At 34.7% G+C, this 23,060-nt stretch overlaps 2 protein-coding genes and 1 long non-coding RNA gene across 7 annotated transcripts; 1 reads left to right on the forward strand and 2 right to left on the reverse strand.

The window, feature by feature from the left end:
* The first annotated feature begins 595 nt into the window (after window positions 1–595).
* LOC117242378 (ubiquitin-conjugating enzyme E2 J2-like) lies at window positions 596–3,591 on the forward strand. Its single transcript, XM_033508991.1, has 5 exons — window positions 596–854; window positions 965–1,245; window positions 1,581–1,815; window positions 1,887–2,015; window positions 2,091–3,591. Exons 2-5 carry the CDS (start codon window positions 1,130–1,132, stop codon window positions 2,301–2,303), a joined length of 693 nt encoding a protein of 230 aa, XP_033364882.1. The 5' UTR covers window positions 596–854; window positions 965–1,129; the 3' UTR covers window positions 2,304–3,591.
* Window positions 3,592–5,277: 1,686 nt separating this feature from the next.
* Window positions 5,278–6,231, reverse strand: LOC117242398. The gene is made up of 2 exons (XR_004495255.1): window positions 6,193–6,231; window positions 5,278–6,119 (listed from the first exon to the last, which is right to left on the reverse strand). It is a non-coding gene; the product is annotated as an uncharacterized LOC117242398 (long non-coding RNA).
* A 6,611-nt stretch (window positions 6,232–12,842) lies between these two features.
* Window positions 12,843–19,134, reverse strand: LOC117242371 (heart- and neural crest derivatives-expressed protein 1-like). Of its 5 annotated transcripts, none has more exons than XR_004495237.1 (3): window positions 17,432–19,134; window positions 15,239–15,383; window positions 12,843–12,855 (listed from the first exon to the last, which is right to left on the reverse strand). XR_004495237.1 is itself a non-coding variant. In XM_033508977.1 (3 exons), exons 1-2 carry the CDS (start codon window positions 18,329–18,331, stop codon window positions 15,247–15,249), a joined length of 993 nt encoding a protein of 330 aa, XP_033364868.1. In that variant the 5' UTR covers window positions 18,332–19,134; the 3' UTR covers window positions 12,843–12,855; window positions 15,239–15,246. The 5 variants fall into 5 exon arrangements, 4 of the variants coding, with proteins under 4 accessions (XP_033364868.1, XP_033364867.1, XP_033364866.1 ...); XM_033508977.1 differs by having other exon boundaries at window positions 17,476–19,134; XM_033508976.1 differs by lacking the exon at window positions 12,843–12,855 and adding an exon at window positions 13,806–15,156 and having other exon boundaries at window positions 15,222–15,383; window positions 17,476–19,134.
* Window positions 19,135–23,060: the final 3,926 nt, after the last annotated feature.

Consider the following 23,060-nt stretch of genomic DNA (forward strand, 5'->3'; position numbering starts at 1 on the left):
GCATTTATTTATTACGCGCTTTTATAGTTTCGGAAAGATCATTTTTTAAATAACAATGTTTCCTTAATGATAATAGTAATATTCATAAAATATTAATACGTATATTTGTTTTTTAATCGATGTTTAAAAGTTTTTTGAAATGATCGATCTTGTGATTTATGATATTAATAAGCGAAAAGATAACTTTCGAAAGTAGGAATTTAAAAACTTTTGTTTTAGAATGACAATTAATTTCTGTAATTACTTATCAATTAAATTTATTATCTTAGAAATTCAAACATTTAAACTTATATTTCCTGATGCCTCCCATTTTAATTCTTATATACGTATAATTACTCTATATTTTTTAACAACCTTATAATTACATTTTTTTGAAATATAGAATGCAATTTATTTCTTTAATTATATTTTCTATAAAATTCCATTCAATAAATAATCATTATCGAAATCTTAAAAGCATTGATAACAAAATTTGAATCATCATGACTTTTTTATAAACTAATGAAAAGGAAATAATAAATAAAACAAAAAATTCAATAGCAAAGGAAAAATGATTTATAAATCGATCAGCCAATATTTATTATCATATTATAATACTTGGCAGCACTGTTGCGAAATGAAATAATTCAGTGCATTTCATAGTCATATGTTTTGTGTCATGAAAGAGTTGCTGTCAAATTTAGTGTCATTCGTGAATATTCTGTAAGTGAAAAGGCAAAGATATCACGAACGATTTCGCGACAAATCCATTCTGTTTAATTTGCGTTCTCGTCTGTATTTAAGTTACCGAATTTCGAGGAGAATATAACCTATCTTTCTTAAAGTTGCAAATTTCTTTTTTATCAGGTTACCAGGTAAGGTAATACATTGAACGTGATATCCAAACAATACAATACATTTAAAAATTTATGAAAATCGACATTTCAAGTTATCACGTGAAACATAATTTTTATCCTTTTCTTAGTTCAGTGCGAAACTTAAACAAAAGGTGTCACGCTTGTCCCAGAGTCAACATAGAAAAGTTTTGTAAAAAATTGTTCAGAGAAATATATTTTAAAACAAAGAGGTAAAAGAAGAGGTCAATTGATTAGAGAATTAGAAAGAATTCACAAAACATTTTGTATACAACATGAATAGGACAACGAACAGTGCAACAGCGAGACTGAAGCAAGACTACTTACGTCTTAAAAAGGATCCTGTACCATATGTTGTTGCAGAGCCAGTACCCTCGAATATATTAGAATGGTATGTGTTTTAAATGTTTTGTATATTAAGAGATAATTTGTTATACATAATGACTTATAAAAGTATATAGACATTTACCTTAGGAAACTTTTATGTATATTTGTATGTGTTGTATAAAACATTTTGAAATTTCACAATATTGTGATAAAATTTGAAACTGATTAAAAAATGTACATAGAAATTATAAGACATTCAATGTAAACATATATCTCCCAAAGAAAATTTAAAATGTTTTGTATAACATAGCATATTTATAAAAAGTTTCTGTAAGCATTCTAATATTTTTGTGAGTCATTATAAATGCTTATATGTAGATACAGTATGATGTTTTTTAGGCATTATGTTGTGAAGGGTCCAGAGAAAACTCCCTATGAAGGAGGATTTTATCATGGAAAACTTATATTTCCAGTAGAATTTCCATTCCAGCCTCCTAGCATTTATATGACTACTCCAAATGGCAGATTTAAGGTCAATACAAGATTGTGTTTGTCTATCTCTGACTTCCACCCTGATACATGGAATCCAGCGTGGAGTGTATCTACTATTCTTACAGGATTACTTAGTTTTATGGTATGTAATTAATTATTAATAATTAAATTAAGTTCTAATATATCCAATACTAATGTATTGTCTTATGATAGATTGAAAATAGCCCTACCATGGGTAGTATCAATACATCTGATCACGAGAAAAAACAATTTGCTGCACAGAGTTTAGAGTACAATTTAAAGGACAAGTTATTCTGTGAACTTTTTCCAGAAACTGTTGAGGTATCATTAATATTACAAAATGATATACTTTTGATCCATACCAAATAGATTAGTAGATGAATTCATGTTTCATAGGCAATAAAAGCAGAATTGGAACACAGAAAAGAATTAGAAAAACAGGCAAGGCATCAGACCACGGCTTCAGAAGTTTCGTCACTGTTACGCGATCAACTACAAAGGGATCAAAGTCCATTGTACAGTGTGCTCACCAATCTTGTTGTCATTATAGGATTCGCAGCATTTGCTTTCACAGTAAAATACGTATTATGGAGCGTTGCTATGGAATAAGTGAACGAAAAATGAATACATAGCATACTTTTCGATAAAGGAAAAAGAACGAGGAAAGATGTTGTAATAACGATGCGTGCAGATCTTGAAGAAAGGTATTAAAAACTGATTTGGGGCTGTTTGTCCACATCGAATCCACACCACACGGGCGTTTGATAGATTTTTATAACAAAGTTACTTGTAAAATACGAGTTGTGTACTATATTCGCAAATTTTAAATGTGGTAACCGCGAAACTATGGTAACAATTCCCCAAAGGGTTCTACCTGTGAGCGTTTATCATCAAACAAAATGTCACTGAGTTCTTTATCCAGTTGTAAAGAGAAAAAAGGAAGAAAAACAAATCATAACGCTGTTAATTGATTCGAATTGAATTTCGAATTAACACCATTGGCTTTCAGTCAAGTTCTGTTACGCGAATTTCCAAAGCGTAGTTCAACTAACCTGAACTATAAATATTTAGCAATTATTTGAACAATTATGTAAGTAACTACATGGTATAAGTATATAAGAAGGGGATAGAGGGAAAATGAAAGAGATAGAGTAATAAGGTAAATTCGTGGGAGCTTCCCAATGCTATAAGTAAATCAGTGAAGATTCAAATCTTGCTACTGCTTTCTATTCTTGATCTTTCTTTCCATACATCCACAACGGACTTTTCGCACGATGCTTCAACAACAAAAAACACTTCCCGAATACGTTTAAAAATAAATAGAAGTTCATCTCTGCGATGTGCCAATGAGAAACTAAGTCAAAATTTCTAACTGAATCGAACTAAGCTTAGTAGAGAATAGCTTGTGTCATTGATGAAACGTGCCGATCTTGTAAATACGTGTAGTAGACTAGTAAGACGTGTGTAATATCAGTTGATAACAAAGTTAAAAAAAAGCGAAGAAATTGAACAGATCAGTGTCAGTATTCATTGTTTAATTGTTTCGAGAGATAATTTTAGAGAAATCGATTCTTTGAATATACATGTTGTGTGTTCTCAGCTTGCTCAGAAGTTTCGTTCGAATCGGTTATCATAGCTTTATTGGACGTAGTGTACTTTTGCTGTCACCCGGTGTGATTGAAAAAAGGAAAAAAGAAAATGAGATTTAACTGTAACTCGCAGATTAACACATTACGATTATACTTTACCGAGTAATTAACAATTGGTAACGTGTACGAAACTATATTCATGGAAACAGAACTGACATATAATCCGTGAAACGATATTTATGTTAAGGAATTGCGTCGGTTTTATTTATGGATTAAAAATAATGTAATAATTTTTCTACACGAAAAAAGATGTCTATTTTTTGCTTCCTTGCTATTCGATATATTTGTAAAAAAAAAAAAAAAAAACAGAAAAGAAAAAGGAAATTATTTAAAATTTCTAAATATTTAATGTACAAGCTGATTAATTTACTTAATTTTAAGAATTCAAGTATTCAATTTCAATATTTTAACAACAAATTTAGTGAACAACCAGTGTAATACACCCAGAATAATTTATTAGCACTGAAAATTATGCACGCGAATTTGAAAATGAAACCTTCGCGCTCTTTTTCGTCATGTCCTCGCACCATCTTGAAGCGCAATGTGTTTAAAAGCAACTTCTACGTTCTAATGAGTATTTTTATAAAGAAATGATCGTTTTCTCTTCCAATTGGATTAATTTTGTTCAATTATGGATAGAAGAGGAAATCATTCACTTTTAGTTGTAAAACAAAATCTGAAGTAAGTTGTATTTTCACTTGTTATTGACGTTCGTTATCATTTTCTGCCTCCACATAAAATTTACAAATGTATATTAGTTACATACCTTCTATTCATTCGTATATATGAAAAACTACTTTTATTTCATTACTCAACGTGTAAATAATATATAATTAGAAAATATAGCTACCTTATATTAAGCGAAAAATTGTGGTTATAGTTTAAGATTGACACTTAAGATGTCGTCGTGATACAATTTTCTGGTCAATTTTTCGTCGCACAATTTGCGCTTTGTGTATCATCTATTTCCTTTTTATATACAGACATATAATATACTATAATAAATAAAGAAATCGTCATCGAATTTTTTATATATGTTAAGCATATCACAACGATGCTAATACAATTACATGTCTTATTTGACTTATGTAGTCACAATATCGAACACGCAGAAAAATGCAGTATACCAGAGAAATTTGAAAGAAATATTTATATTTCATTATTAGTTTTCAAATATTCAAAAACATCGAATTTCTCGAATCCAAATATCCTTTTTGAAATAATTTTTTAATTTTAATATCGTATTTTTAATTACAGCTACGATTTACGATTTGAAGAATATTTGGCTGAATTTCGTTTTGGGGCACAACGAATTTGTAACTTCTTTTGAGTTTGATGTGATAGTTTTTGACAAGCTAAATCAAACGTTTTAAAGCGCGAAGATTATTAAAAATTAGCATAAGTTATTTAAAAAAATCACAAATTTGGTGTTCTGCAGAATAAAGTTCATTGGAATAATATTAAATATTTTATAGAGTATTATCGAGTATTATCGATTATCGATACACCTGATGGGTTACGATTAAAATTCGATCGACATACATATGTGTATGTGTATGTAGCATCTTCGAGAATTGTTTAAAGAACCATTCAACGGTTTGTCGATCGAAAAGGAAGAAAGGGAATGGGAGCAGTGGCAGTTTACCGGGATGGTAAACAGTTAGAATTTTCTTTCAATGCTCCCTTGTTTGAGTGCGGTCGGGAGGAAGGATGCATCCTGTGAAGCCGTCTTTTACTTTCGTACCGATTCTACGTTTACTCGTTTCTGCCTCTGGAGCCGTGTACTCGGAATTCGACGTAGATGAATGAATATCAACTAGGATAATAAACGAAGAATATTCGAATTATGATGATTTGAGGAATTAATATAATTAATTTAAATAATTTAAGGGAAGCCTGAACTAACAATTCTTTATTTTTTAACCAATTTTCTATTTTTTTTTAGGAAATGTAAAGTAATTTGGTTTTGAAATTAAATAAGTTTGAGATTAGGTTGGCCGCCATTTCTTAATTTTGAGCGTTGGCAGTTAAGCTTACTAGATTTCTAATTTTTACTGACTACATTAGGAGGAGAGTATTGTGTTTGGTCTTAACGTATGCATGTATATGTGTATATGCATATGTTTATACATATATATATATGTTTATTCGAATTCCTGTAATTTAAAAATGCCTTAACTTTAATCAATTCTAACTTTACAGGTCTCAATCGATTCATGCTATTAATTGCAAATGGTATATGGTCATAATAACCATTAAATTCTGTAAATACTGTGGGCGTCTGACTACTGCGTTTTTAAACGTTACCTATCTATAAATTCGGTAACTATATATACTAGCTACTTAAAAATATCTGAATGTGTATGTACCTCATATTTCTAAGTGAAACAAATACATCTTGTATTTTTATCTTTCTAGTTTTGCGTAATCGGGTACCATTTTATTTTAATACTTATCTTACTGGTAATAAAAGTTTTCAGTTTTTAACGTAAGTAATGTCTAATTTTTTAATATGAATAATTTCAAACTTTCAATATAAGTAATTTGCAACATTTTCCTCTCTCCAACATAAATAATTCCTAATTTCTAATATAACTGAAATGCATCTAGACTAAATATTATTTTTATGTTCTAACTTCATCTTTTCCACTCAAAGTCACAGATTTTTAATGACTTCAAGAAATCTTCGTGGCGTCCCGTGTTCCTTGCGTTCGAACAATAGTGCAGCTGCCTTGAAAGCTTCCTGTACACCAGTTTCACGAAGATCCACCTTAATCTACGAAAATATGCCGCAAAAGAAGCAAACAGCAATTTATTTAACCACGAAATAATAAGGAAGTCGTTCATACGCTTCTTCCCTAGCGATCCCAACATCCCCTTTCTCGACTGCTTTCCGCCTGGAGACCGCCTCCTGCAAGTAAATCATCGAACCAGGCGCCAGGATACTTTGGTCATGCCTGAAATCCTGCGAAAATAAGACGCACATGTCCGCGACGTGTCTCTATTTCATTCTATATTCTTAGATTTAATCACTAAATTTACTAGATTTAGTAATTTGCAATTAGATTTTACTCTATTTCTTTTGATTACTATATTTGCAATTGAAACATTAGGTATACTAATGAATAATCCAAATTTTTCAGTTAAGCTCATAGTTTATTTAAAAAACAACACAATACAAAAAGTATTGGCCGTTGTTTAACTTTAAGTGATCTATTAGGCAAGTAATGAATTCCATCACGGCAGAATGCTGCGTCTTTAGACAAGATTCAAGCCATTTTTGTATCTGATCCACTAATTGGAAGTGGGTATTGGATAAGGAGGCGTGTTACATCGATTGGAAAGGTGGTAATCAGAAGGAGCAATGTCTAGTGAATAAGTTGGCTGCTGCAAGACACCAACCAACACTCATTATGATGCTTTTTGTCATAGAAGCAGTGTGTGACCTAACGTTGTTACGCAGCAATTTCGTAGAACATCCTGTTAGTGCCCTGACAATTGGATTTTGTATAAAGACCCAACATTATTCCGTGACGGAATTCAATTTTCGGTATTTCTCTTTTCTAAATAAACTTTGAATTTCTCTGGTAAATTTGGATTATTCATTTGTACAGCTAACATTTAGATTAGACTTGAGTTACATACAAAGAATGTTCTCAGATTTAATCTAAGTTTACTAAACTTTCAAATTTGTAATTAGATATTACTATACTTTTTTTCATAACAATATCTGCAGTTAAAATACTTCAACCACAAGCTAGAATTATATTGAGAAAATAACTCTTTTCACGTTTATTAACAATTCTGTTCACAATTTTGTAAAAAGACGTCAAATATTTATTAATTACACTATATCAGAAGGAAGCATGCAGTTAACAATCCTTCAGAGGGTCATTTTGTATAAATTGGTACAAGATGCAGCAGTGTGATTTAGAAGGTCGTGAGTCGATTAGGAACAGTTCGAGGAAACCGTTCCTGGTATCCATTTCCTCAGAGCAGTCGAAAAAACGATTTCGAAAATAATTAACTGGCGGGGACGAGCTCATTACGCGGCTTAATTAGTTGCCATTGGTATTTATGTTCCTCGAGACTGCCACAGGAAAGCTTGACTGAATCGGCTACCGAATTATGTATGTCGATGTTCCCGCTTAGAGAACGCGCCTTTTATTGAGTTACCCCGCCTCCGGTTTTCAGCTGCGACCGTTTCCTGTAATACTTTTTCCGCCCAAACTGAAATGCTTCTTTGGTCAAAAAGTATCGTTAATGTCTTAATAAATAAATATTAATAAGATATTATTAAGAAAATAAGATTGAGGACTAATTAGATTTCTGTTTTTATAGATTATGAAAAATACCGAATGAGGAAATTAATCTTTTCTATAAAAGAAAATTATGACTGATTAGCAGACTGCGTATTTATGAGAAACTTGAAAGTGTAAAAATGTATTGATAGCACATAGCATGCAAAATTATATGAAACATTTAAAGTATACAACTATCTTCTCAGTTATAAGTGTTTATGAAAATTTATGTTTACATAAATATCCACCTATTCAAATCATACATACGGATCATAGTTGACAAGTTATAATTTAATTAATTGACACTTGCAAGATTGAAATACCTAACTAAATTGAAAATTTTAAAACCTTGACTTATACTACTATGATTTTCAGTCTGCCCAATGATACGTGAATATGCAACTTTTAAGTAACGTTGTGTTATTGAAGGTTCAGTTAGAGAATGGATGAAAATTTCGCCGGTTTCTATTTTTATCGACATGTGCCTGCGACGAAGTATAACCAGCAGGGTGGTTCCTTTGCCGGTGTATTTACCTACGTCCCATTGGAGTGGCGTAGCCCGTCGCAAAACGGTTTACTGGCCGCGTAAAACGGAGCACCGTGCCATTGGATCGCCCCCATACAGATATATATACATGGTGTGCGAGTGAGGAGGGTGGAGGAGGTGGTGGTCGTACTTGGCACTAACGACGGACGATTCATCATCCTGGGGGAAAACGAAAGGAGTGACAGAAATTGCGGTGATTTAGTAGGAAAAGACAGAGAACAGATGTTTAACCTTTCCACCGCATCTAGCCCCTGCATAGCCTCTATCTGCCTACTTCGCCGTCCACCTTGTCAGCTTCCAAACGTTCTCCGTTTCAAGTATATATCTATCTTGTGCTGATTTTTGGACAAGACGAGAAATTGCTAGATACTGGGTGAAACATTAGAGTTTCAAAATTAGGAAACTTATGGCAAACTTATGGTAAACTTAGTGATCTATTGGAAATTTACTGATTACTGACTTATTGGAAAAGATTTATGCTTATATGCAAAACTTATCTTATTATGTAATGAGTAGATATTATCTTCACATGAATTTTACCTTGAAACTTATTCTAAATACTTTTCTGCAGATTTTAATCAACGTAAGCCTAAAGCGAGTTCCTTAAATCTTATCTGATTCTCTTCATCAATGAATATATAACATTATCAGTGTATTAAATTAAAAAGTCTACTATCCACGAAACGGAGAAGAAGAAACAGAAGAAGAAGATGAAGTAGAAAAACATAGTACAGTCACGGACGCCGATGGCAGGATTTCCATCGAGTTCTCGCGTTCGTAAATAAACCGGTGAAGCGTGGTGGGTCGCTATGTTTAGGTTAGGTGGTTTCTCAGATTTCTGGGATCACCATGGGAGAATGTGACAGGTCTTCCAGCTACCGGTCGGTTGCTTTACGATCACAAGTACGCTTCCAATTCACTGACGACTGCGTTTTAAAAAGAGAAAGGTAAAGAGATAGCAGCTACTCTTTTCCCTTCTAAGAAAGAATCTTTCTTGGTTTTGTAATACATAACTACCTTCGCGGCTTCGAAGTCCCTTTGCACAATTGAATTAATATTATTAACCTAATTCAGTAGTAATAAAATTGGTAACCAAAACAATCAACATTGGACAAGTGGATTTTATAAACTATAAGCTAACTAACTGTCCTATTTGACGCGTAATAGCAAAATCGGTTTGTGCAATAGAAATTTATAATTTAGAACCCGGTACATATCAATGCAATAGGTGACTTATGGTATAAAAGCATCGAAGAAGTTTATTCTCCCGAAAGGAACATTGAATCAGGTAATGTATTGGACTGAACTCCTACTTAAACTATTTAAACACACGATTATTCAAAATTTATTTCAAATTTCCCCTCAATTAAACATTATAGGTGAAAATGAAATAAACATCAGAAATTGAATTGAAAATTTCGCCAGAAGAAGTAAGATACCTTTCTAACATGGAAGGGAAATAGTGAAGACTAGTGAATATCAGATCAGTTAGTAAATTATTATGCAAATGGCTGGAAGAGATCTATTTTCTCAATGGAAGCATTAAACTAGGTACCACATTCAGGTAGACGTCTGTCCTCGAATCTTAATCTCTTCATACAACACGATTATTCAAAATTTATTAAAAGTCCCCTCTTGATTTAACACTTTAGATCAGAATGAAATAAACATAAGGAATTGAATTGAACATTCCGTTAGAAGAAGTAAGACTGCGTGTCCTTCTAATATGGAAGAGGAATAGTGGAGGGAATAACATGTCGAAAAGATCGAAATGAACATCCGGTGTATGTTGATTGGCCAAAAGACTGGCGGTTGACATCGTTTTTAGCCAATCGGACAAACTGGGCGTCGCTAGTTGCCGTTTCCTTGCAATAATATTTGCACTGGCTCGTCTAATCCATTAAGCCTGCCATCGGCTGACGTTTGGTAAATTATTTATCGGCTCTCCTCCGATGCTATTCCGTCCCTACTCCGCTTCGCCTGTCGTTCCTCGTCTTTCCACGATGCTTCTTTGAATTTACGATCTGGGAATATCCATACATTTCGCGCCTGAACTCGTTACGAGTTTTCGTGACGTCAGCTGAGCATTACGCGACCATCCCCGCTCTTTGAGCGTCGCCTGTTTCCGCGATAGAACTTCCGGCGTTGTTGGAACTCTGATGTGGGTACTGAGCGTGAAAGCATATGTCAAATTTTAATACTTGGAGTATTTCTGTAAATACTTGGAATTATCTCGCGAATTTCTAAGATTCTTCCGATTATCGGTGATTTGAATTGCAAAAGTGTAGAATCCCAAAATTTAGAGTTGTAAGTTTGGAATCACAATGCTCTTCTTGGTCAATGTCTTAACATAAATATTTTTCGTAGTATGTGTGTACAGTTTGTAGTATAATAATTAATATAATTTTTAAATATTTGATATATACTAGTATATGGAATTAAGTATTTGAGAAATACTCTGTAATTAAAGAAATTATTTTTCTCATTTTTCATTGATATATTAAATTTGTAAATTGAGAAAAATAGGGGAAAGGATTATCAAGGTACAAGAGAGATTTATATACTTAATAGTCAATTTTATTGCAATTCTCGCAATAGATATAAAAATACTGTACATTAGAAAGTCGTGCAAGTGCACGCTGATAGATAGTATTAAAAAATGCACTTTGGCATCGTTTTAAGGAATGGAAATCCAAGTGTTCACATGTCATAGGAAACTTTTTTGTAAAGTTATATTAATTCTCAATAAAAATATATCGAGAATTATATAAATATCCCAGTGGAGTGTAGCTATTTGTATAATTAAAAAGGCCAATCGGAATAAGTCAACAAATCTAGAATAATTTTAAAGAAAATGTTAAACTTGGAAGAAAGTTTTTATCCGACTTAAACTGAGGATCTCCACCGTGGATTTCAATTTATAATTTCTATTCTGATAATATATTATATATATGTATGAGAAGAAATTTTTCGTAGGAATTTTTTCTTCAATCTAAGTTAGAAAAAAATTCTAATATTTAATAAGTTTCGAATATTTACAGTATTTACAATATTATTTGGCGATAATTCGATGAGGAATAAATTATTGCGACTTCCTGCCACTTGTGATAGTGAAGTTAAGAGTGAACTTGTAAGAAAATATACATGCATTTTATAAATATTACTGTCTCGTTGGTTGAGAATGTACAATTTGGAAGTCTACATAATCTAGTATGTACAGGATTTTTGGTAGATTTAGCTGTATGTTCAAGGCACCCGAGATGTTCTTGAAAGCTTATAATTAAGGAGCTTACTATCATAGAAGGTACAATTTATGTGAAGAATTTTATACAGAAGTGGAAAACATTAGCAATCTCGAGCTTTACATTGTAAATTAGTGCCTTTTAAATTAGTCCCTATTACTAAATGATCAATGTTAGTTTTTAATAATTTACAATACAACAAAAGTCTCTATATAATTATAGATTTTGTAAACAAACTTACTCGAGATTACTTTACATATATGTGTAAAATAATTTTATTTTCAAAATTCTCGTAGCTCTTATGAGATTAGAAGTTATTGAGTAGCCTAATACCACTTTAACTACGTATATGAAATCCATCTTTGGTTCTATCATTTAGCCCACTTGAAAACTAAATAACAGTATAAAAGTCTGACACAATCACCGATGGTTTGCAATTGTACATATTTGCGTGATGCATATTGTTTTGAATTGAGAAAATCAGATCTAAGGTATTAACATTGTGCAGGCCTGGATGAACACAGGATATAACATTCAATATTTATGAAAAGTTGACTTCAGTTGAACTAACAAACGAATTAATTGAAAAGTACGTTGTTGCACCCGCTGTCGAAAATTCCAATTAATAATCTATCATTTTTTAGATATTCAGTATCGAGCCCAGAAGAAATGAAAAAATTGTGCTCGGATAACTTTGGTGACTAATTTTATTACTGATAAATAACGAAAAGGAATACACAGGTACTAAATCTTTTTAGTAGAATCTTTGAAGACTAGAAAAAGAAGATTTTTTTGAATAGCGAAGAAAAGCTAATTTCTTGATTAATTGCGAATAAAATAAAATGTTATACTTGGATTCTGGATCACTTACATCTGGACTTTCTTACAAAGAGAAAGATATACTATATTCTTCACTATCAAATATGGATCTTGAAATTTTGTGATATTATACTTGTCATCTTATTTAAATTCTTTAATAACCAATAATACCGATAATTCAAATTCTTAACAGAAATTTGAAGAGATATAATTATACGGAATAAAGAAAGTAAGAATCTTTAAGAAAAATCTTAAAAGAAAAAAAAGTATTTTTGCATGAAACATCTTCCAAAACTGGTATGGTCTTTCAACGAGGAAAAAAGAAGGAACGGAGAAAGGAGAATAGCATTCTGACAGCTTCTCAAGGGGGACACTGATGGCACCTCGTTTGGAGGCAGGCTTTTTTTCACGAAGATTCAGTGCGGCAATAAAGACGCTGGCGGATTTAACGTAGCGTGTCTTCGTTAACCAAGTCAAACGCAGGCTTAACTTTTCCTTCTTGCCTTCTTGGTTTAAAATAACTGTTTGCTTTCGAAACGTTTCACGTAGAAACTCAGAAACAAAGCTCTAACAGAACTTCCATTCTAACTGTATGATACATATCTGGTCAAAAATTGTTCTCTTCTTTGGAATAAAAGAGAATGATGAAGAAAAAGAAGAAGAAATATGTATGAGATTCTGACCGACCTATCGGCGCCAAAATGCTCGTTAATGCTTCTCTGCCGGTTGTTTTGTTTAAGTTTCATCTACCCGTCGGAGCAGTTAGAGCTTGTTTCCACAACGTCGAGACGTTAGCCTGCCACGATCATCGAGGCTCGTAAAAAAAACTCGTAAAATTGTAGCAATGACGCTACTGTCTATCGTGAATCTGGGAAAGGAAAATCGGACGAGTTCAGGGAATCCCTGCTGGTGCTTGCTGTATCATTTTGAAATTATTCTGATGTACGTATAATTTTAATGAAATTTGCAATTGAAAAATTATTTATACGAATTGGTAGAAACTCTGTGTTAAAATTAAAAAGTTAGGAAAATGCATTATAAATGCAACAAGTTTTCTCCTTATTGTTGATGGGACTATTGTATTGTAGAAATTTACATTGGTATGAATTTGTACAAATTACTAAAAGTTGTAGTAGAAATTAAAAAAAATCGGCAATATTTGTTTGAATAGAAATGTTACATTCATGTTCTGTTTCTCTAGTTGGCAATTGCAGAATACGCGACCTAGCTGACTTTTCATTTAGAAGCAGAAGCCTCCAGAACCATAAATTCGCCCTAATGGACTGGCCAGCGTTTCGAGAGGTAATGAAAGTAGCAAGAGAAAATCATTTCGGGAATCTGGGCAATAATCGGCCATTGAATGACTTCATTGTACGTAGGAGCCCTCTTCCTAATGTTTGCAGGCAAACATCTTAAAAAAGTATCCACTTTGACTATATCTTTTTTGATAAATTCATTTATCACAGTAATACATAGAAAAATAAAAAATTATTATGGAAATTATCAAATCCTTAAATATTCAAACTTGCAAATTAATTAAATATTTCCAATAATTGGATTCATCAAAATTTATAAATGACTTACTTTTACTATGAAATTACAGATATCAAAAGCACCAATTAACTAACCGAGGGTACTAATGTAACTATAAGATCATTGTGAACCATGTTTCATCATTTTCGTCATTTAGATTCGTTAAAATTAATAAATCTCTTTAACCAAATTCCAAGATCACCGACGTAACCAACATGATGATTTTGGAAGATACCTCATCACATTGACGGAAGCGAGAAGAGATCAGTTAATAAGATGCTCCATACGCTTTCACACGGTACAGAAATTGCGGAGGAATTGGCTAGCCGGCCAAAGCCACTCCACTGTTAATAGAGCGACGTGGAGGCGTAAATTATTGGCTTACATTATATCGTATAGACCTAACCGTTGATCTATAGCGGCGTAAAGTCGACTGTCGCGATTATATTTCAAAGAGCGGTCAATAAAGCACGTCACTGGCCCTCCACTACGAATAATTGCTGTTAATTATTTATGTACAACGGTCAGCAAGTGTGATAGCATCTCTTCACCATCAAATCTTTGGTTTTTCCATATAGATTGCTTCAGAATATAGTATATATCATTTAATAGTAATATGAGAAGTGGAAAATTCAATTTTTGATCTGAAAGATGCTAATCAGTAGACTAGATTGGATGGTCGCGACAATTCAAATTTGTATAGATACAACCAAAGATGTAGAAACTAAATATGACAAATGCTTCTTTTGCTATGGATGTTCTATATATTCTTGCACGGTATGTGCATCCTGTATATTTTTGCATATTCAAATTTCCTATAGATACAAGTATTCACAGTGTACAAACAATTTCAAACCGTCAGTTTATATTATTTTTTTCCGATCAGTCGTAATTTCGTTATTTTCGTACCAGCGAAAATAAGAAATCCACGCTTGACTTTATAATGAACTTGCCTGATTTCCACCTTTTTGTGATAATATGTTGTACTGCTTAACCTACAATATCGTGCGAGAGACGTGGTATGTTGATTGGGCTAAACATAAACAACACGTGCGAGAGACGTGTTACGTCGATCAGGCCAAACATAAATAACACGTATGAGAGACGTAGTACATCGATGTTATTGATTTATTATTTATTTCAAGATAATAAATCTTTCCTGTTCAATGCTCAATCGGTAGTAACTACTTATCAAACATCTTGCAAATGAAAATTAATTGTATCTTACACATGCATTTACATATCAGAGGCGACTGTGCGATTTACACAATTTCGAACGTTGTTGTTGTTTACCACACGCTATTTGAACTTCGTGGAAATTGTACGGTATGGGGATTAAATAATCGTCGAGCCTTCTCGAAGCTCTGTGTCCTGAGGTTTATGGAAGTATTTACACAGTGTCCAAGCGTTGATTAAGGGTTTTAAGTAACTTTTACCTTGTTGAGCGTGACACAGACTTCTCTAGAGATTAGAATTCCAGTCGTCTTCCATTCTCCAAACGCTAAAAGCGTACGAGAGTTTCTCGTGGGCCATGTAACTGCACGACGACGAAGTTATTTCTCTGGCAGCTAGGACAGCGCTTCTTGGATTTCTTTCGCCTGGAAGAAGACAGGAAATCGAGCTTGATTAATTCCCTCTGGACTTCATCCTTGGACCGGTGTATACTGTAAGGAATGAAATTTCGAGTATTGGAACGAGAAATGTCGAAAGTTCAGACTCTCGAATAGCAATGTTTGAAATTCCAGAAATATGTAATCGCGAGGATAAGAATGGCAAAATTTAGGCTCCAAAAAGCTTAGAATTGTTAGAAAAGTTTGGAATTCTAAAGCCTAGGATTGCAAAAATTTGGAAGCCCAAAGCTCAGAATTGTAAAAGCTTAGAATTTCAAAGGTAAAAATTGTAAATGTTTGGTATCTTAAAACTTACAATTGTGAAAGTTAAAAATCGCATAGTTGAGAATAATGAAAATTGAAATTCCAAAGCTTGTAATACCAAATTTCAATATCCTAGAAGCTTACAATCCCAAGAAGAATGTTATTGATGTTATTGAAACTCCAAATATTGTAACAGGAAATACTAAAAATTTCAAAGCTTGCCTCTATACATTGGGATGAAAAGTAAAAGAATGAGAGCTGAAGGATCCATGTTCCGGCGCAAGCAAGTAAAAAGAATGCACGTCGAGACGAAGGGAGAAACGTCATGGGATATCAGTTAAGCAAAGTGAAAAAGAAACATGGAAGAGTGGTATTCGCGGTTGCAGCGCTGAAAACGGACCAATCGTCGTCTTCGGGACAGTTAGCGTGTCTCGATATCTTTAGTCACCTGAAGTTATGGTATATCGTCGCCATTTGGTTTGCACTAGGTCGCCTTGTACTCTGTCAATCCTGGCTAAGATACTGGGATGCAAAAAAACTAACGAAGACACGTTCCCCCCTTGCTACGATATCGACAGAAGCTGTTTTTGCTCCGAGAAACCATCATAAATCTCATAAAGACTTTAATTTTAAGCTGGAGAGAGATACCAAAAAATTGGCAATTTTATTTTCACCTTTGTTTAAGAAGACTATGGATGTATAAATTAATGTTGAAATTAGGATAAGAGATCAGTCAACTTGAACAATAAGACAGGTTTATCTATCTTTGAAAACCTTAAACATTCATTTTTAATAAGCTATTCTAAGAATGATCTAATTTACTATAAAACTTTTTTTAGGTTCCATCGCAGATCTCTCAATTTCCATTAACTGAACAACGGCAGAAGCTTAATTTATCCTTAGAAACCATGTCATGATAATTTCTTCTATGTTCTATCACAAATATTCTCAATTCTCATCTTTATTCAAGATAATACGAAAGATCCAGCAAACGTGCTAAACATGAATTAGGAAACTAAGTAACCTGAACAAAGAAGAGATAAATTGTTTCATGTAAACAAATGCAGCTTCCAGAAGCTTCGTAGAAACGTTAGATCCCCTGTTTGCTCACCTATCAATTTATAAACATTGTTTGGCTGACGACAAACCGAGTCAAGTGAGGAAAGATGTTTACCTGAAGGACTAGCTCTAGGAATGACACAGCTACTTAACATGGTTTCTGACATTCGAATCGGAGGACCACTTCTTCACGGGGGTCTGTTTAATTACGGGACTACTTTAAACAAACGCGAGCTAGTTTCTATAAACATGTGCTCTTGGCTGAAGAAAGGTACCGACGGAGACTTTGCTACTTGCTATCAAGCATTGCTACTTCGATATTCGGATATGTTTAGAGATGTGCAATACACCATTCATCTTGATAACAATGTTTTTGTATCGGAACTGAAGCGCTCAAGTAGAAGAAACGAGTCGATATTTATTTTCACATAAAAATTGAATATGTTTGAAAGAATATTAAAAATTGAAAAATTCGATTTATTATCAAATTGTCATATTACTATATTCTTAGTAATTTGTTAACTTTCAATTGTTTAATTTATTTCAAAAACAAATTCTTTATATTGGGCCAGATTATTAAGATTTCAGCTCCGAAGATTCTAAGATTTTACTTATTTCAATATCTGAGTTTCAATGTTAGAATCAAAGAGTTTGGAATAAAAAGAACAAAGCGATACTGATTACATACTTCAAATTGTTTTCAAAATACATACATAAATTGAAGGAATGCGAACTAAAACTCCACCAGAAGACTCACCACCATCCTCGCCGCCATCGGTGTTTTCCGTGTTGCAGTGCAACACCTGGAACAGGAAGTCGATATACCTAGTGGCCAGTTTTAGCGTTTGAATCTTGCTTAACTTGTCACTGGGCAACGTGGGTATGATTTTTCTGAGCGCAGCAAACGCCTCGTTCAAACTCTGAGTCCTCTGTCTCTCCCTCACATTTGCCATCACTCTCTGAATGTGTATTTCTTCAGAAGTTCCACTCTTTCTTCTAATATTCTTCGTCAAGACAGCACTGTTTTCACTACTGCAAGACTTTCTTTTTCTTCCATAAGTTTTCTTCTCTGCTTGCTTGCACCTCTGCTCTATATCAGGCTTATATTCAATCGCCTCCATGTGATGGTAGCCCTGTTGTGCTTGTCTGGGTGCCATCTCTTCACCTCCGGAGGAGTACATCTGTGGTGATGGTGTCAAATAAAGACTTTGTTCATGATCTCTGCTATGGTCTGATAAGAATCCTGGGGAATTATCATGGGGACGCCTGTCATAATCGGTCTGAAGCTCTCTCAAGATCTTGCCATTAGAATGCTGCTCCTGGTATCTTTTCTCGTCAGAGTTTTCATACATCAAGTAAGTAGGTTCTTGATAGACCACTTGGTGGTGGTGATGATGAAGGTGATGATGGGCTTGATATCCAAGCTCCTCGTCATCTTTGTGTTCCGGAGGGCTACTGAGATCCATCAAATGTTTTGAAGGTGAAAATCTCTCGTAATGATGAGGAGAATTGCTAGCAGAGCTGTCAGCGCTATGTGGAATACCAGAACTGTCGTTGTTATCTAGAAGATAAAGTCCTTGGATCCTCTGCGCCTGAAGACTCACTGGCTGCATATTTGAAATCCACTTTGCAGCTATTTTCAACTAATCACCACTGTTGGATACACTGTAAAGGATGCTATATAACGGTACACGGGGTAGAACGACTGGTGGCTAAGGTTACCAATAAACATACGTCTCTGCTCCAAAGTTCAGAGTCGTCTGAAGGAACCGGCCCTCGGACTGCCTCTTCATGTCAACCAGGAACCCCGCCTCCGGCTATAGAACCGTACCCCTACCCTTCACCGCGTACTGCTCCCCTACCTGGCCCCTCTTTCTTCCTAACCTAATCCCTCCCTCGTTCTGGGACGGTTTCTTTTATCCGTCGCGTCCATCAGTCCCCACCCACGAGATTCCTCTGTTAGAAAGAAAAAGATGCACTGAAAGGGCGTTTGGGAGGTTGGAGAACGCGATCGGGCATCTACAAAGTTGTAGCCATTATCAAAGAGGTAGACAGACCCGGGAGGGGAGAGATGAGATGGGTGAAAGTGGAATTTGGACACTTTCAGACGATTTATATTTTTTTCCCATTTAGTTCCCCTGATTTATCTCTTTTTTTTTGTAACGAAGTCTCTTCGCTTCTTGTATAAAGAAGAGATTCGAGTGCATGAGAGTATAGTTTTGTATTTGTGAGATATGCTACTTAAAGGTTTGTTTCATCTGAGTATTTGGTTTTCAGATCTTGTTGATGGAGATTTTATAAAGTTTTATGCGGAATGATTGATGATCTCTCTGTGTTGCCTCGGTGATCTTGATCTGCAAGAGTGGAGAGGCTAGAAAGAGAGAGTACAAGTTGGCTGGATGATGTGTGCGAGAGAGATGGTAGGCTGTGAGTAGGGAGTGGAAAGGGAGATATGATGGAGAAGGATAGAAGGCTCGAGGGACGACCCATGTTGAATATTTATATCGTGAGGAGCCAGTGAGAATAAAGCGGGGGATAGCCAGGAACACGCTCCGATGTGCGAAACTTTGCATTCACTTGGCGCGAAAACGCGCGATTCCTCGGCTTCCTTTCGTTTACTTATCATTATGATAGCGTTCCTTTCTTCGAGTATGAATCTTTCTTCAGATCCCTTTTTTTTTAACGCCATACATAAATCATTTATTGATGCCCATTTAATCATAACTAGATGATAATGAACTATCATACAATATCGACTCATCTCTACTAATTCATCTCATCTATTTTCAATTTTAGCGTCCATAGTTCAGTATCTTTTACAATTATATTCTCCCAATTTGCTTCTTTTATTATTTCTCTACGTAATCCTTATTAGGTTTAATTATCCTGATCAGTCTAATTATAAACCACCCCTAAAATATCAATGTACCTCTACTAATCCGTTTCATACATCTTTTTATATTGGTTTTATCCTGGAAGCTGCCTGAACATATACTCCTCCATGCTCTACCATTTGCATACATGGATAAACCAAGCACCATAAATCTTCTCAAGCAACAATGGTGTAACTCGAGGCATCAAGTATCGGCGCCTAGGTTCGCAGACGTTTTAATCGAGGGTAGGCTGAGATTGGTGTGTTTTCACGGATTGAAATTAATGCATCAGGCGTGGAACGATTGAAAATCACGCGTGGAAGAGCACAACTCCAGCGTGGCGAGGTTGGGTGATGGATGACCAGGCTGGATTGCCGAGACGTGTTTGTTGTGACGGACGAAAGCTCTTTTGAAGGTGTCTATAAATTCCGCGTTTCGAGCTTCCACGGGTTCCACGGTTTTCCTACCCGGTGCCGTGATTTACCATTCCCCGTCCAGCCACGCCTGTGTAAAATTTAGTTGTGGGGGTGGCGACTAAGCCAAACGAATCTCTAGATTAATCAGGAAAATCTGCTTACGCTAATTCCAAACTTTTACTGCGCTAAATTTCTTCTATGATTCGTATATTTCTCGTTGTACGTTGTTTCGGTTAATGTTTTACATATAACTAAAGTATATAGTCTTTTTGTTATTTTTAATTTAAATATCAATCTAAGTCTCTGTAACGATCAGTTCATGTAATTTTCTTCTAAGTTCGAAAGTTTTGTTTTCTCAATTTATTTTCTCTAATATGTTATTCATCTGTTTACAGTTTGGATTTACATATAGCGATGAATAAGATCTGGTATCAACAGGAATGAGAAATGGAATACAATTTTCCCATAAATTGTTACACGTATTACAATGAAAAGTACACGAAGATCCATTTTCAGTGAAACGTACGTATTCTTGGCCCTGTAGACTTAATTTCTAGGTTTATTATCAATTTCTTCCTTCATTACAATCTTTCACAACTAATAACAAAAATTCTCATTTCAAAGTGGAATTCTCATCTCATTCTGATTTTGCAAGAACATAACCTCAAAGAGTAAGCATTATTACATTAAAATACTTCCATGTCGTCATTAATAGGTGTTAAACCAAGGTAGCAATCTATAGAGAGACTTTCGAACGTTTGAGGAAGTCTCAGAGCAAGCGTCTGGGTTTGTCGTCAACGTCGGAACACGTTTATCGAAAGTGAAGACATTAGCGCGGCTTCATCGTCTCTCCCGTTCACTTCTGGGAAGCGAAACGACCAAGCAGAAAATCCCGGATCCTGGCTCGTGGCCAACTGAAAATCAGATCGCCAATAAAGAGGCCGATAAATAACGCGGCCAAACACCAAAATAATACTCGTTGCTGATCAAAGTCGAATAACTCGCGGCGTTTTCCTGACCCCTCTAGCCTTCCCTTGCAGCTGAAAACCTCGAGGGGTTTGGCCACGAATCGACCTGATTTTTTGACACTTCTACGCTTATACATACAGTGCCTCGTGAAAGTATGAATTATTACAAGGACTCGACTTATCATAGAAAATATTTATGTACACACCTATTATGCGTGTTATATAAAACATTGTAAAGTTTCATTATCGCTATAAAGAGACACGACTGTCGATTATATTGGCAAAAGGAGATCAATGTGAAGATGTATATAGAAATCACGAGATAATGGCTTAGTAATATTAGATTGTTTAAAACGTTCCTAACTTCAGAAAGTTAAAGAAGATTAATCTAGAATTTTTGCCATCTATAATGAAACAAAAGGATTAAAATATATTTTAAATATTTGGAGGCAGGAGAAAAAATTAATATGAATTTGAATCACATAACATCATAAGACATTAAGGTATTTTTATTATTTCTTCTCCTTAGAAGCTTTTTTTATTAGTTAGAAATGAGAATACACGTTTCGCAATGTAGTAAAAGATACTTCAAAAATTTGTAGGAGACGAAATTAAACGAGCATCGTTATTCAGGGTCTCCTGGAGGAGAGTTCATCTACGCAACACACAAGGGGTTGTACACGTGCGTGCGCGTTCCTGCCGCACGCACCGTTTCACGATATTAACGCGGGCTTAATTGCGCGTACTGGGGCGCATTTAATCGGTGTACATGCGAATGTGTGCCTCGTCGTGCACCGCTGCAGGTTAAGAGTCTTCAGAGGCTCCTTTTTCTGCCAACGACTACGTTTTATGGCTTCCTTCCTTGCCCATGCCTTTGTCGAAACAAGAAAACAAATTGATATATATTCTTCTTTGTTTTCTTCATCCTTTTCTATTCCTTCAAGAAGGACGGTTATATTTTTCTGTATATATATGTAAAAAATTGTTTGAAAATACCAAGTTTCATTTAAAAAGTAGATTACGTTTCATCTTCAAAAATTATTTAAAAATTCCTGGTTTCAAGATCAGGCTGCAGTAAGCAAAGACGTTTTATATTAGTAGCAAATAATATAAGCAAAAAAGTTTTATATCATTCCAATTACATATTTACTGTGATAGGTCCTTGATATCCTTTTAATTATGTTAATATTTTAGGTAATATATTAGAAATTGCAGTGGATATCCAAGAAGTTGAGCAATACTGGCACAAGATGATCTAGATTTAGGATCTAGAAATTTCCGTAGAGAGAGGGAACTTCTTTCAAATAAACGGCTACGTGCTATTTCTACCTGTTGCTAATGGTACCTGATTAGAGACAAGGGTCACTCAACTTAATTCCTTGGAAGCGGCGCACGGTCGCTGTAAATCCGATTTGGTGGAAATTTACGAGTCACCTTGTTTACAGTTACTGCAGTTTGCAGTGATTAAGATCTCCGGTATGCCAGGTTGAATCCAGCCACCAGCAAAGTTATTAGCACCTGGCGAGAGGCGAGCATCTTCGACAAGTCCTCCATCATAGTCATAAAACGGTGCTGGTGCGTCTACGACCATCTAGCCGTTACGACGGGGAATCCCCAAGAAGCTTATTCCGAAGTAATGGTTAGTGTTTAAGAAAGTGAATTATGCGAAGGCGAATGCAGTGGATTTTTCTTGAAAATATCAAGGAAAATATTTCTAAACATGCTTATTGCTGCAGGTGATCGATCAAAGATTAACTTGATCGAGGAAATCTTCCATTTTGCAAATCTTCCTTATTCTAAAAAAACTTCTCCCAAGTTGCATAACACATTCTCAACGCGAGAATTGATTGTAATTTCAACAAATAAATAAAGAAAAGAAAAAGTTGCATAACACATAGCTTTCAAGCCTACGGACGTTTATGCTAGCCTGTGAAGAATGGACGGCGTACATTGTGGCAATAGGCATGGAATAATGGCCCATGTGTCGTTACGTCGAGTCGACCGTGCCGTTTGTGAATTGCATTTACGAGCCGAACGGAAACTCGGAACATGTGTTCGCGACCTGCCGAAAACTCCCTGGTACAG

Source organism: Bombus vosnesenskii, unplaced genomic scaffold, assembly GCF_011952255.1.
Source record: "Bombus vosnesenskii isolate JDL3184/JDL3185 unplaced genomic scaffold, Bvos_JDL3184-5_v1.1 scf7180000016274, whole genome shotgun sequence".
Classification (NCBI taxonomy): Eukaryota; Metazoa; Arthropoda; class Insecta; order Hymenoptera; family Apidae; genus Bombus; species Bombus vosnesenskii.